Below are 14981 nucleotides of genomic sequence, written 5' to 3'. Positions count from 1 at the left end.
GGACAACCTACATGTATCCTCAAGTCAGTGGGAATTAAAAATACATTCCCATGTTGAATTATAGATGAAAAAAACACTGACAATACACAGTAACCTGTATTTCCATCTCTAGTTGTGTTGGCTTCTGATAGCATGATTTCTGAATATAGGAGATTCGGGAGAAACTAGAATACTGCCCTCTACCCACTGCCACTCTCTGTACATGTAACACATCTCTGATTTTAGCTTCTCTTTTAACTTTCTGTGCCACCTTGCAACACAAGCTTCATGCCATTCCGCACTAAATAACTGTGATGCTCAAAAAAACCATTCAATCCATGACATCCAAATTCCAAGCAAACATACTTGAAAAGTCTGGAGTCTTTCATAGCACATTCTCTAGAAAGCGTCTGTGCCTTGTGGTCCACCCATGATGGAGCAAGGACTGTGAGCCTTTTAAAAATAAAACAACACAACACACGCTTCTCTTGCCCCCAATGGTGGCGGAGGTCCCCAAAGGGAGCACCTTCTCTTGATCTCGGCCCCTTTCCTACTTTTAGGGGAAAACAATCTTGGAACAAGAAAATATGGTATATTTCCTGCCGAGAGATGCAAAGAAGGTAGTGGGAGCAAGGGGAGAGGACCCTTCTTCAAACAGGAACATTCCGAGATGCTGGTAACAAGAGTTGCAGCAAGCGTGCGGGCCTCGAGCGGTCCCGATCCCAACAGGCTGCACATTGACCAAGCAAGCCCTGCACAGGGTTCCCGCCTCGTCCCCGACCCTGGGAGCACGCGGGTGATTCGGCTGGCCTGTCTGGGTGAGATGCACAATTGTTGGGACGATTATTTGAACAGTTCACATCCCAAATCCTGGAAATTGCCTGTGGCACGACGAGTCTTCCCTTCGTCCCCAGTAGGAACAGTTAACGCTGAGTCTTGCAACGATCCTTCTTTTAAATAGAGCAATTCACCAGATAGGCCCTGAAATGAGCCTTGTGTGATAGTTTGAAAAGGCAGAAAGAATTCTTAACTGGGAGGGGGAGCAGCAGGTTATCCTAAGGGAAGGAGCTGCTTGGGAAGCCTTAGCCGTATCTACCTTATACACAGTTTGTTCCCTTTTAGATCACAATAATTGTTTTTTTCTTTTTCCAAAGAGAACTAGCAGATGCACTGAGCTGTGCAATTTTTGTTTTGGACACCTGCACTAGTTTCCATGGTAAGAATTTTCAGGAATTCAGTGGGTTCCCATTTTTCCTAACAGTAATAAAAGTAGTAAAACCCCCGGTTACATTATCAGGCAGCGACACTTCCGGGAGTGAATATACTTCCTGTATTCCGCAAGCTGCTTCAAGTACAGATTCGACGGCCATCTGTGCTTTTCCACAAAACTGCGCTCCTCCACTGCAATTGTAAGCAGAAGAATGTGAGTTGAATATATTTCATTTTGCATGAAAATGTGAACTACCCACTTTCCATTCAGTATGAGGGCACTTCAAAGAGCTGATGGAAAATGCAATGAAAAGAGAAGGTTGCATTGCTGAAAAAAAAAAAGAATCGAAGCAGTGTTTTGACAATACGGATTTACACGAACGTTCTGAAGATTCCTTTGTGTGAAATCCAAGCTGCTACACACCCACCACCATTTCAAAATCATCCAGCATAATTTTGATGAAATCAGTCAACAGGATTGATGCTGTGATGAACAATTATATTCACTCAGCACTGACTCATCAAGTAATGGTTGATTATTTTCTTTTTCTTTCTCAAGAAAACTGACTTTTCCTGCTGGTAACCGACCGGTTATTTCCATTGAGTTTTCTTTGTAGTCAACTCAACCTTCCAAAGTCTTTTTTTTTTCTAATTTACTTTATCTATTTGAGATACAGAGATGCAGAAAGCGCTTCCACCTGCTACTGCAGGCTCCACAGCCAGCGACAAGCATCAGAAACCAAAAACTCCATCCAGCTCCCTCCTGTGGGTGATAGAAGGTAATTTCTCCAGCCATCACTGCTGTCTCCCAGGGGCCATACTGGCAGGAAACTGGGACTGGCAGGGAACCTGAGACGCGACAAGCGATGGCCCCAGGTGCCCCCAAGGGGTGCCCAGTGCTCCCATCCTCTCTGATCTGTTTCAAGAAACAAAAGCCTCCGCCATCCCGTGATGATACAAAAGCAGCTGGCTGGTGTGCAAGTGTGCCCAACAGCCAACCAGATCAATGCTGTCAGCCCCATCCCTGCTTCTGCAACACCTGGCGCACCGAACTCTGGCTCTGGGGGAGTCAGCCGAGGTATCCCCGGCATCCCCTTCTGTGGGAGCAGAGGTCTCCTCCTGCTGCATCAGTGTCCACCTCTCCACACACTGTGTACCCTTGGCCTTGGCCGCAGGCCCAGGGTAGGAAGAAATGGGCCAGTTTGTACAGGAGCATGAAGTCCAGAGTTCCTGGAGAATACAGGGAACCCGAGGCGAACACCCTTGGGTGGGATAAAACACGCAGTGTGCATGGTGCCGTGGCACAACAGCCTCAGCTGCTGCTTGGGGTGCTGGCACCCCAATAAAAGAGTGGCTGCATCCTGGCTGTTCCCCTTCTGATCCAGCTTCCCATGAACGCATCTGGGAAAGCAACACAAGATGGCCTGGGTCCCTGACTGCCTTCGTGGGAGACCCGGATGGAGTGCTGGGCCCCCAGCTCTGGCCTAAGCCAGCCTGGACGATCACAGCCATTTGGTATGTGAACCAGCAGGTGGAAGTTCTCTCCCTTTCTCTCTCCTTGCCTGTCCACATTCTGAATAAATAAATCTTATGTGGGGAAAAAAAGAACCAACCAGAAAAGTTATTGCACTTGAGCTCTGGCAGCCAGCCAGCTAGCTACCTGCCTTCTCCCCCACCCCACAGAGAGACACAAGCTCTCATATGTAACACATAATACCAACTGGAGGTACATATTGTAAATGTATGTACAAAGAGCTCCACCTGCGTGCCAACGGCCCCTCTGCCAGGACATGCTGCCTTTCAGGGGGCACGCCCCTTCCCGAGAGCCCAGAAAGCCAGACCCCGAGGAGGGGCCATCTCTCTTCCTGGGGACACAGGGTGGGCGACAGAAGCATTTCCCGTCTCTCGCCCCTCCTCCCATACCCTTGACCCCAGGCATGTCCCACATGCACCTGTGAGCTCCTCGCCTGTTAAATACACTCGTTTTAAAAAGGAAAACTTTATGCAGAATTCTTTGTCTTCTTAGCTTAATTTTTTCTTGAATGCACACGAGGTAAACTCCAAGCCAGCTCCTGGACCTGACCTGTTCACTGTGACACAAATCCTTTCATTTGTGGTAAACTTTGTAATTTACCGGAGAAATCATTTTCCGTATACTCTACCCTTCACTCTGTCCAGCACAAGCTGTTACTCCAGTGTAATACGATGGACTCTGACACGTTTATACTCAACTACATATTTGGTAGAATAAAACCATAACAAATAACAGTAGTTAAATTCCCTTGTAAGAAAAAAAAAGTTTTAAAAATCTATACTGTTTAAACTTTGCTTCTGGCTCAGAGTCAAAACCAAGATTTCATTTGCCACAAATTAATGCCACCCGAAGACATACTTGGCCACCTTATCTACTTCTGATATTAAAAAAATACATTTAAATATGAATAGCTACAATAGAACAATGATTAGAAAATTTCCTGTGTTAACACAGTGCAGCTTAATACTGGAACACAAGGTGGCTGTAAGTTAAAGTCCTCAGTTACCACGCTGCATAATTTAGAAGGACGTATTACATGGACTCCGCTCATTTTGTTAAAACGCTCATTTCTGCCAACAAACCTCTGTAACCTGACAACCAAGAACATCCAAGTGTTTTTTTGTTAGTTTATTTTTTCCAGAAGAGAGACAGGCAGTGTACCTGACAGATCCTGAAATTCAGGCTTCTGGCTGAAGATGAGGTAGTTGGTGGCGATGAAATGAAGCAGCCAGGCCGACAGGCAGTCTGAGTGGTGGAACTGCAAGACAAGCAACAGGAGACACTGTATGGCCCCTTCCCGCCAGGAGCCGGGCCGGGCCGAAAGGGGCCGTCACTAGCAGGTCACAGTGCAACTGCCCCGGTCGGGGAGGAAGCCCCACCGACACAAGTACAAGCGCCCGCACGCACCACTGTGACCGCAGCGGCCCAAGGCCATAGGCCTGCGGCTGGCGGATGCAGTTCCTGAGGATTCGATTTTCTGCCCACACATCAGGGCCCTCCCTGACTGTACCTGTTCTCCGCACAAGCGGAAGAGTGGCATAAGCAGCATCTAAGCAGGTTAACCTAAAGACCAAACCAAACCCTGCCTGAAGAGGAAACACCAGCAACCCCAGGGGGATGCCTGACTATTTCTATGAGAATGTTCCGTCTGAATAGCTGTGCTTCGAGGGATACACTGTCACGCCTAGCAGGAGTCCCAACACAGCTCTGCATCTGAGTTCTGACACCTGCTGTTGGACAGGCACTTGGCAACTTGGCTGCTAACATAATTGCCTTGGTGCCAATCCCAGGACCCTGGCTGGCCCATCCAACTGCCAATTCAGAGCACAGAAACTTGTGGGCTGGAGAGCCTGGCGTGTGAGTGTGGCTCTTTGAGGATGGCTCTAACACATTAAATGGAACAAGACACTTACCATCTTCGCCGTCGATGAGCCTAATGGCATTACGCACGCTCGCATAAATGCTCAACCCAGCTGCTATCCATTGCCAGAACGGCTTTTATCACTCCAAAATGAAACTCTACATCCATTAAACAATAGCGCCCCCTTTCCCTTCTCCTAGCCCTTATAACCACTGTTTTACTTTCTCTCAATCTATTATTTAAGTGAAGTCATACATTATTTAACCTTTGCTACCTAGCCTTTTCTTTAAAAAAAAAAATTATTTTACAGAGGAGGAGAGAGACAGGGAGAATGATCTTCTGTCCACTGGTTCACTTCCCAAGTGTCTACAATGGCCAGAGCACAGCCAATTGGAAGCCAGGTACCAGGAGCTTCCTCCAGGTCTCCCACGTGGTTACAGGCAGAGGTTCCAGCTGGCAGGCCCTGATTACATTCTTTTACATTATTTCTTTTTATTATTTATTTCAGAGGCAGAGGCGGATGGAGAGAGATCTTCAACCTGCTGGCTCACTCCTCAGATGCCTGCAGCAGCCGGGCAGGAAGTGAGGAGCCCGCAGGACCTGCAGGTGCATGGCAGGGACCCACACACTTCAGGCGGCACCTGCTGCTTCCTCGGCGTGCATCGGCACGAGTCAGAAAGGAGATGGAGCAGAACCGCATGGCAGGATGCTGGTGCTCCAGGTGGATTTGAATGCCTGTGGCAAACGCCCACCCATGAATGACAACGTTTAGCCCGAGCGTGAATATGAGTTCACAGGAATTAGCCAAGTTTGGAAGAACAGGGTAGAAACGAGAGAAGGAAGTCCCACACCTCAGGCTGAGGGATGGATGGGATGAACTGATGTAAGCAGCCCCCCAGCCACCTGCCCACACTCCCGCCACCTCGACAGAAGTGGATGAGGCTGCAGGTGCACTCATGGTGGAGACGCAAGAACGCCCAGAGATGGAACCTGGGAGCTGCTCCCGGCACCCGGAAGGGCAGGAAGTGCAGAGAATGCTGATGACTCTGTGAAGATTCTGGAGTGAATTCTGCTGGCAGTTGGTGAGGGACAAGCCCACCAAAACCCACCCAGTAGGGGAAACCCTCGGTGAAGTGGAGCCATCAACTACAGACTTCTGGGGGAAGGTGGGAGAAAAGCTTTCCTGCTGTCTGGGAGTCCAAACTGCCAAATTCAGGTCACCAGGAAGAGAAGAGGCAGTAAATTTAAGCTTAATCAAAAGCAAATAATAATAATAATAATAATAATAATAATAATAAAAAAGATGTCAGAGACGAAGTGGGCATTGGGGAGCAGCAGCGACGCCTGCGTCCCACACGGGGGTGAGTGCGTCACTCCAAGGCTCGGTGCCACTTCTGATCCAGCTTCCTGCCAACATGCACTCAACGAGTCAGCAGGATGGCTCAGGTCCTGGGGTCCCTGCGACCCACGTGGCAGACCAGGGTTGAGTCCAGTGCCTGGCTTCAGGTGGACCCAGCCCCAGCAGTTGGTGGGGCATCTGAGGGGTGAGCCAGTGGGTGGAAGATCTCTGTGTGTCGCTTTGCCTTTCAAATAATAATAACACCAAGCTTTCAGAACCAAAATAACACAGAAAGAGCTGGTGTCCTAGAGGAAGGAAAGTTAGATGGTCACGTTGGAAGAAACCAGTCAGGTATATCTGAGTGGGCAGTGGCGAACACTCCTGATGAGAAACAGGTGGTCCCCAGCAGGGCGCATCACTGGGGCCAGGGCTGGGAGGGCAGGCTACACATGGTGGCATGGGAGAAACACGGCCATGTCTGACGGGGACTGCAGCTGGGGGTTGGAAGCAGACCTCCACGGAGCACGCCTAGCTTCTCCCCAGAGCTGGCCTAGCCTCCTGTGAGCTGCAGGCCCTAGGGCCTGGACACTGCCATTCCCCACAACCGTCTGTCTGTCCCCTAGAATGAGGCACATTCCAGTTCAGAAACAGAAAGAGGCACCAACTGGGAAGCCCAGAAGTGCAGGGTCTCCCGCAGATCCTGCCAAGCCACATTCTGAACCCAGTGACTCAGGCCTCCTAAGGGCGTTTTGCAAGCATTACTGAAATGCACCCACACCTGCTCCACCAACCAGAACTGCAGTGTGTTCACACAATGCAGATACGCTGAAGGAAGGAACAGCCGAGCCTAGCCAACTGTGTCTGTCTGTGCACACCAACCCTGTCACTTCCCATTCCTTTGGGGTGAGCTTAAGACCCTATGATGCCCACGGGAGCCAGGGCAGCACCACTGCCGGGGGTCACCACTAGGCGGAGACATTTCATGTCCGTGCAGCCTACCTCCTTAGGGACTGCAGAAAACCCCACCGCATCTCCTTCACACGTGGGAGCTAATGTGCCAAAAGAGGAGGGGAAAGGCGGTGACAGCAGAAGGGCGGAGGAAGAGACGCCTACACCTGTCACTTCTGCTGCAAACAAGGTGTTCTGTCAGATTTGGTCTTAAATATTTACCCAACACATTGATAGGAAGTATACAAGTATACGAGTAAAAATGAGCCTCTTATTGGAATGCTGTTCACAGCCCTTGCCTGTCTGCCTGCTGGGCTGGGGTCTCCTTACTTTTTATTTGGCCGACCTGTATGTAGTAGGGTCACTAAGATGTTGCCTATAATGTAAATTAACTAATGTTATCTCAGAATAAATAAGTAAATACATGAACAAATAAAAAGAACTGGAGATTGTCCTTGGGACTCTGTACTTGTGAGAACTCCGAACGGTGGCCGCCACCCCGGGAGGACCCCTCACCTTGGCCTTCTTGAGCAGGTCCACGATGTCGAGGTTCATGGAGGCCAGCTCACGGCTGGGCATGCTCTGAAGCTGCGTGATGATGAAGAGCTCACAGATGTGCTGCAGCCGGGACACCTGGTACATCTCGGCACAGATGAGCAGACACATGGCCTGGAAGATGCCAGCTGCCGGGTGGGGGGCAAACAGGGGCGAGAGTGTGAGGAGAGCCACAGCCAGCAGATTCACTCCCCAGATGCCTGCGACGCTATGGGCTGAACCCGGCTGCAGCGGGTGCCTAGGGGCATCTGTACCCAGTTCTCTCCCAGTGGGCGGCAGCAACGCAGGCGGTGCACATCAGCAGGAAGAGCTGCGATGGGGGCTGGAGCCTGCACTGGAACCCAGGACACTGCCTTCTGTTACCTGCTCAGGCTCCTGAGATCAGGCGGCTTGCGCTTGTGGAGGGCGCCACCTGGTGGCCATCACAGTGTGGAGCCCAATCAAAGGGCCTTCCGTGCCTCCCTTCCTGGCTGGGGGGGGGGGCGGTGTTCCCGCCTTTCTCCAAGGAGGTCCCTCACCGGGGCTCCCATCTATGGCTCCCAGTCAAACACAGTCCTGGGTCAGGGAGTTTGGAAGGAATTCCCCTCAGTGAACTGGGCTGCCACGTCTTAGGAAAAGTTCCCGAGAAGCCTGTGTGTAACACATGTCAACAAGCAATCAGATCAGACGCCTCCATTTCCGGGGTGCCCACAGGCACCGGCTGGGGCGTGGGGTCTCAGCACCCCTCCCGGGCTCCCAGCCTCACAGACAGCTGCTACAAGGACAGGCAGCAGGCCAGAGAGACCGGCGCTCACCTGGGCAGCACGAGTCTGTGTACAGGTACTCTAGGAACGACAGGAACGTCTCCTTGGAAACGCCATAAACAGGGATCAAGACGCTCTTGGCTTCCATGTAGTTACCATTGAACATGGCGGCCATCACCTCACACCGCGCCACCAGGATGGCCCTGTGGGCGGGCACCGTCGTACCTGCAGAGGGCACAAAAGGGACAAACAGCTGCTGGTGAGACATCCTGGCAGTGTGGTAACACAGACCCTTCTGGCGAGGCACAGCGTGGGGGCACCCGCACCAGACAGACAGGACCCTAACATGACCAGCCCCTCACACATGGTGGTGGGGATGGCACTGCAGCAGGCACTGGGGCACTGCCAAGCATGCTGTCCTGACCCCCAAGGAGACACCTGCTCCGGGGAAGAGCAGGCGGGCTCCCCTTTGACTGGCCAGGACATCGTGGCCCACGACCTACACGGAGTTCCTTAGGGCAAAGTGACTCTGGGCATGCGGAGCCCTCCAGTCCCCGCCCCACCGCACCAAGACAGCATCTGAGGATATGGGGACACAGTTCCCATGGCCCCCACGCCTCAGGCAATCTTACGTCCACCTGACATCCATGCAGCATGGTCTGTGCAGGGCTGGCAGGGCGTCACGAGGATGAGCAGGCGCAAGCTGGTAGTCACAGGTGGGATCCTGTGACCTGGCGGTAGGTGGGAGGGACAGGGAGGGCCAGCAGCAAAGCTGCAGCTCCAACCCAGGCACTCCCATAGCAAAGGAAGGTTTTCCAACCAGCCTCTTCACTGTTGGTCCGGACACCTGCACCAGCGTTACCTTTTTTTTTTTTTAAAGATTTATTTGATTTTTATTACAAAGTCAGATATACTGAGAGGAGGAGAGATAGAGAGGAAGTGGAGCTGCCGGGATTAGAACCAGCGGCCATATGGGATCAAGGCAAGGATCTTAGCCACTAGGCCACGCTGCCGAGCCCCAGCGTTACCTTTTAATTCCATTTTTCCATGAACTTTCTGTAATACCCTCCTAATTGCATATACTTAGTGTAATCTGACCCATAAAAGTAAAACAGGGTATCATTAAAAAAATTTTTAGAAAGAAAATAAAAAGCAAGAGCATGGTTTGACGAGATGGGTATTGTGGTCACTTGGGGACACTGGCTGTGGGCGCAAAGTGACTAGGTGCTAAGACAGCAATCCCCGTGGACCAAGCCAGCACACAGCAGAGCCTTCTCACTTCTGTGCCCATTTCAGGCACGGGTTTAGGGTGGAAAATCATAACAGTTCAGTTAGGAAAACGTCCACTTCTGCTTCTCCCTTCTGTCTACTGTTCTGGCGTCACCACCGTTCCACTGTGGAGCTAGCACAGCAGCTGCTACAGTCACATTCATACTGCATTTTCCACGTGCCGGAAGGACAAAGCGTGAGCACGCAGGGCAAGAACCAGGGGGATAAGACGCCGATTTTCCAGGCAGAAGATACTCCTGTTCTTTGAAAATGTCACGGCCAGGCCCCAGCCCTGGCCATGGGGTAATGGTTAAGTCACCAGCTGGGATGCTGGCATCCTGTATCCCATGGCCTCAGCTCTGGCTCCTGACTCCAGCTTGGAAGCAGCAGGTGGTGCCCACGTCACTGGATCCTTGCCATTCACCGGGATTGGGTTCCTGGTGAACCCCAGGCCATGGCAGGTATTTGGAGAGAGATGGATACAATCTCTCATCCTCTTTCTAGTATCAATCGAAAACATCAAAACACAAACTCTTTTTTATGTATTTGATATTATAATCGTGACTTATTTTAAGGAAAAAACTGTTACAGTGAAACCAAATTTAACGGCTCAAGTCTTCTAATCAATTAAAAGAGATTATCAAAGATCTTGGTTTTCAAACATTTCATACTTCTACGCCAGCCCTGCTGTGTTCATCATGCATTCCAGATTTCAAAAGTGCAAACATCTACAACTGTGTTTTGTTTCATCCCAAGAGAAGACAATTGTGCAACTGAGGAAGGCTCAGACAAGTAGACAGGAAAGCAATATCATTTTATAAGAGGAATTCTCCTGTAACACAAATTCAAGTCTCAAGGAAAACATCTATCTTTTCTTCCTTTTATTTTTAATCTATTTATTTGGGAGGCAGAGTTACATGGAGAGACAGAGGTCACTTTCCATCTGCCTGGCTCGCTCCCCAAATGGCCGCCATCACCACGGCGGGGCTAGCTGGAAGCCAGGCATTGCTTCCATGTCTCCCACCTGGGTGCAGGGGCCCAAGCACTTGGGTCATCTTCAGAGAGCTGGATCCCCACACGGGGTGTCGGTACCACACGTGGTGTCTTCACCCACTGCTGTACTGCATGGCCCAGCACCTATTTCTCTATACCACATACAGAGTTCCCAAGATTAATTTTAGAACTTCCATAGCAACTTGAAAAACAAAACCCAAACAAATTCTGATGGATGGTAATAGGATATCCACCAATGATAAGAATTATACACCATGCCAGGGTTTTATATCCCATGTCAACTCTTGCTGCTGATGGCCTGGAATATTTTTAAAGAAGGATCTGCCTAAGCAAGGAGGCACACCAAAATCTACTAGTGGTTGTCGCCGAGGGATATTTTTTCTTCCATCCTCCCTCCTCCCACGACTGTTCCGCAATGCGCACGGTGTGCTCTGACCCCCAGCCCCCGGCTTGTATTCTACAGAAGCCTGCTCTTCCCAACACAACCAGAGCCAAAGAGAACGGGCTTCATGGACAACACGGATTTTCCCCGAAATGGGACCATTCTGGACATGAGGTTATGTGAGTCCTATGTGACTTTCATAAATGCAGACCTGTCTACCTTTTGTTCATAGACCTGTATCTCCAGCGAGCTGTCACTCAAGGCAACAACTGCCTATGTCCCCTGACTGTTCCTTCCTTCAAAGGGCTTCTGTTCACTTTCTTCTCATATAAAAATACATGTCAAGGTCACCCCAGCTGTCCCATTTCAGTGTACCAGGCTCATTCTGTTTTGTACTGACCACAGCTTATCAGAGGGAACTTTGGAAAGTCTCCAACTTGCTCTCTTGGCAGGTGAGCAAAGTCAAAAGTAAAACAAATCTTGCTGGAGACAGAGAATAGTGTGACCCATTCAACACTTACACGAGACTTGCACCTTCCTCTCTTAAGAGCTGCCTTCCAAAGTTCTCCTTGATTGATCTGGAACCGAACTGACGGTCTCTGACAGGTCATTTTTAAGACCGTGTGTGTATCTACCCAAGTGAGAAGATGAAGCTTGGGAGGAAATGGGTGGCAGCTCCACCCCCTGCCCCCCACCCGGAGATAAGCAGCCACTCTGGCACTCCGGTGATGGCATTCAGAGTGCAGCGAAAACTAAACGCAGCAGGATGGGTGTCTGGTGCTGGCCGGGCACAGCCCCGACCAAGGCTCAGCTCCCTGTGCCCAAACTACTGGAGAGCAAGCTGAACACTACAAGCCAGAAGCCACGTGGCTTTCAGGGAACTGGTTTCAGAGCGAGATTAAGAACCAGAGCCATACAGATACAACACAAACAAACCTCCATAATCATGTCTCTGAGATCACCCATCCGTCAGTGGTACCTCCAAGTAAATGCAGCCCATAGTTCGAGCAGACGATGCTAAGGGCAATGTTAACTTGTTTTCTTATTATTCATTTCCCTGAAAGATCTGGTGTGAAATTTGGATAGTAGTAATGTATGTCCCCCAACAGAGAAGTTGTTTCTGTGTCCCAGATAATCCAAGCGGAAAGAAAGAATGAGAACAACAAGCTGGAATTAAGCACGAGCAATGACGGGCAGGAACGCGGAGCCATACCTTGTATTTCGAAGACCACGTCAGCGAGCATCGGTTTGTTGAGGAAAAACTTGAGGGAAGTGTTGTAGAACCACAGAGGCTTCTTGGCTTGATAGGTTTTGCAGTTCCGTAGGCAATTAATCTAGCAGGGAAACAGAAACATGATGGTAATGTACCCAGGGGCTGTTTGAGGACTTGGAGTCTAAAGGAATATTAAAGCTTTCCTGCTCTGGGGCCTCTCTGGACAGCTTTCACACTGACTCACCCAGCTGCTAAGATGCCCAAGAGCTACTCACGGCCGGCAAGCAGGGGGATCTGAGTGAACACTCAACCCTCCAGCGAGCAGCTGGAATGAGTAGTCAACCTCAGACAAATGCCTAATAACCCGTGTCTGCACATACGAGCTACTCTGTCCACTACAGAAAAGCACACAGGGCAGGTGAGGTCACTGCCCGTGAGCCTGCACCCCACGTCTGAGCGTGTGGTTGCAGGCCCAGCTATTCCGGTTCCCATGTGGCTGCCTGGGAAGCAGCAGGTAACAGCTCAGTGATCTGGGCCCCTGCCACCCGCATGCAGACCTGGACTGAGTTATGGCTTCCTGGCTTGGGTCTGGCCCAGCCCTCGCTGCTACAGTCATCAGTGGTAGCAAACAGAAGACCTCGCTCTACCTTTCAAGTAAAACGCATTTTAAAGGAAACTGCACAGACAACAACATCATCTGTAACCAAGAAAAAGGACATTTTCCCTTCTCATGTCATGCTCCTCCTGCTGCTGACTGGCTCAACATATTCTAAAGGAATGAGCATCTCAAAACCACCTCTCGGGAACAGGTGCTTTGCTGGAGTGGGTGAAGCCGCAGCCTCGGCCACCTGTAGCCCATCTCAGTTCCAGCTATGCTGCTTCTGATCCAGTTTCCCACTAACAGGTCTGGAAAAGCAGACGATGGCTCCAGGGTTTAGGCTCCTGCCACCCACCCGGGATGGAGTTCCTACTCATGATGTTGGCCTGGCCCAGTCCCTGCTGCTGTGGGCATATGGGGGAGTGAACCACAAGACACAAGATTCTGTTTTTCCTCCTCTCTCCCTCTCTTTCTGCACTCTGTCTTTCCAACAAAAGCAAAACCAAACAAATACTTTTCAAAATGAATAATACCCGTCTCTCTCCCTCCCAAATATACTTCTTTTAAGAATGTATTTTACTTGAAAGGCAGACTTACAGAGAGAAAGGAAGAGGTAGAAATAGATAAGTAGACAGATAGGCATACAGGCAGATGCAACACACATAGAGGTCTCTATCTACTGGTTCCCTTCCCTAAATGGCTACAACAGCTGGGTCTGGGCCAGGCTGGAGTCAGGAGCCAGGAACAAGGTCTCCTAGGTGACTCTCAGGGGCCCAGGCACTTGGACCATTCTCCGCTGCCCTCCCAGGCACATTAGCAGGAAGCCAGATCAGAGGCAGGGCAGCCAGGACTTGAACCCACGTTCATACAGGATACCTGCATCACAGCGACAGCTCCACCCGCTGCACCACAGGCCAGCCCCTGCCCATCCTTTCCTGGGCTTTTCAGATACTCTCTTGCTGGAACCCTAGCAGTCCAGCCAGCCTCCATTTCCTGCACCTCTGCCCACTTGGCTTCCTTTGTACTGCCCTAATTTGTGTGCAGTGGATATATTAAGACAAGCCTCAACAACATCTTCAGGCAGAGATGCTTAGAATATGAAAAATTCTACATCATTAAAAATACTAGGCTAGATTAGGACTGAAAGCTTCTATTATATGAATGTTGCTATACCTTCTCATTCCAACTGACTTAGGGCTTTTGTTGAAATCTTGCATTTTACTCATTGCTCGGGGCTCTGTCCCCTTGGCTCATGGGTCCTGGACAGAACCAGGACCCTCGCCCAACCTGCCAGACAACTCAGAAAGCTTTCGTCCTAAGAAATACACACAACATTAGCAGTCCGTCCCGAGAATCAACACCACCAGCATTTCACTCTGCGACACGCGTGACAGTGGGAAGCAGGCCACCCCAGGGAGAGGGAGTCAGCGCACAGGGTCACTTCTGGTTGGTCCTGGAGCCACCTGTACACGGTGCCGCCTTGCCAATCAAGTGGTCCTTGAAGGAGCTACTCCAGAACACAAAGACACCTGCTTTGGCAAAGAGAATGCAGGGAGAAGTACACCTTCACCAAAGGAAGGTTCGGCTGAATCAGACGGCCAGGGCGCTGCAGGCCTGCCGTCCGCACGGGCAGCTGACAGCTGCTCCAGCCCCTCTCCCCTGAAGCCTGGAAACTGTCCACCCCGTCAATGCCACGGCATGTTTTGTTTTTTTAAATCATTTGCTCTATTAAGGAAGAGTCAGCTCATGTGGCAAGGGGTATTTCGCCTTTTTAAATCACCTCTAGAACGAGGCTGGCGAGCTGGCCAAGTCATCAGTACAGAGAGATGGGAAAATATTTTTTCCTGACATTTCTGTTTTATGCTAAGCATTGCACACAACCTACTCTTTTTATCTGCCGCAGCCAATCTTTCTCATGGCATGTGAGACAAACACTGTCCAAGGCTTAAACTTTTTACCAAAAATTAACAAATCTACTTTTAAAGCCTTTCCCGGATATACACACAGATTAAGTCAGTGCAGCCTGAGTGTGTTGGAGTTTATGGGCACGGACACATCTGTATTTGCATAACCTTGAACCTCATCTCCACGGAGCCCTCGAGAAGGAGAGAAGCCTTCATTGTCCACCTGGTTACACAGGCTTCTCCCAAGTCTCACAAAAGGGCGGCTTCTGAGGGCGCCTCCTGAAAAACGGGACACAGAGCAGCAGCCTTGCTCCAGAAGAAGATGTGGGCCAAGACGGGGAGCCGCAAAAACACCCTTCCTGAGAAACCTAACTGCAGCTGGAAACATTACCCAGACTTCCATTCCTTGCATGGTGCGTGTCTCCTGGAACGT

The 14981-nt window shown here is 50.4% G+C and overlaps 1 protein-coding gene across 1 annotated transcript in view; it reads right to left on the bottom strand.

The window, feature by feature from the left end:
* Positions 1–1051: 1051 nt before the first annotated feature.
* RHOBTB3 (Rho related BTB domain containing 3) overlaps positions 1052–14981 on the bottom strand; it is a 37170-nt gene continuing 23240 nt past the window's right edge. The window contains exons 8-12 of the mRNA XM_058656226.1: positions 12047–12167; positions 8220–8393; positions 7387–7553; positions 3884–3980; positions 1052–1380 (exon numbers count right to left, since the gene is read on the bottom strand). Coding sequence (XP_058512209.1) covers positions 1265–1380; positions 3884–3980; positions 7387–7553; positions 8220–8393; positions 12047–12167 — 675 coding nt within the window. The 3' untranslated portion in view covers positions 1052–1264. The remainder of the gene's footprint in view (positions 1381–3883; positions 3981–7386; positions 7554–8219; positions 8394–12046; positions 12168–14981) is intronic.

Source organism: Ochotona princeps, chromosome 28 (assembly GCF_030435755.1).
Source record: "Ochotona princeps isolate mOchPri1 chromosome 28, mOchPri1.hap1, whole genome shotgun sequence".
NCBI lineage: Eukaryota > Metazoa > Chordata > Mammalia > Lagomorpha > Ochotonidae > Ochotona > Ochotona princeps.
Note: the sequence above shows the minus strand (reverse complement) of the source record. Positions and strands in the feature narration are given on the sequence as shown.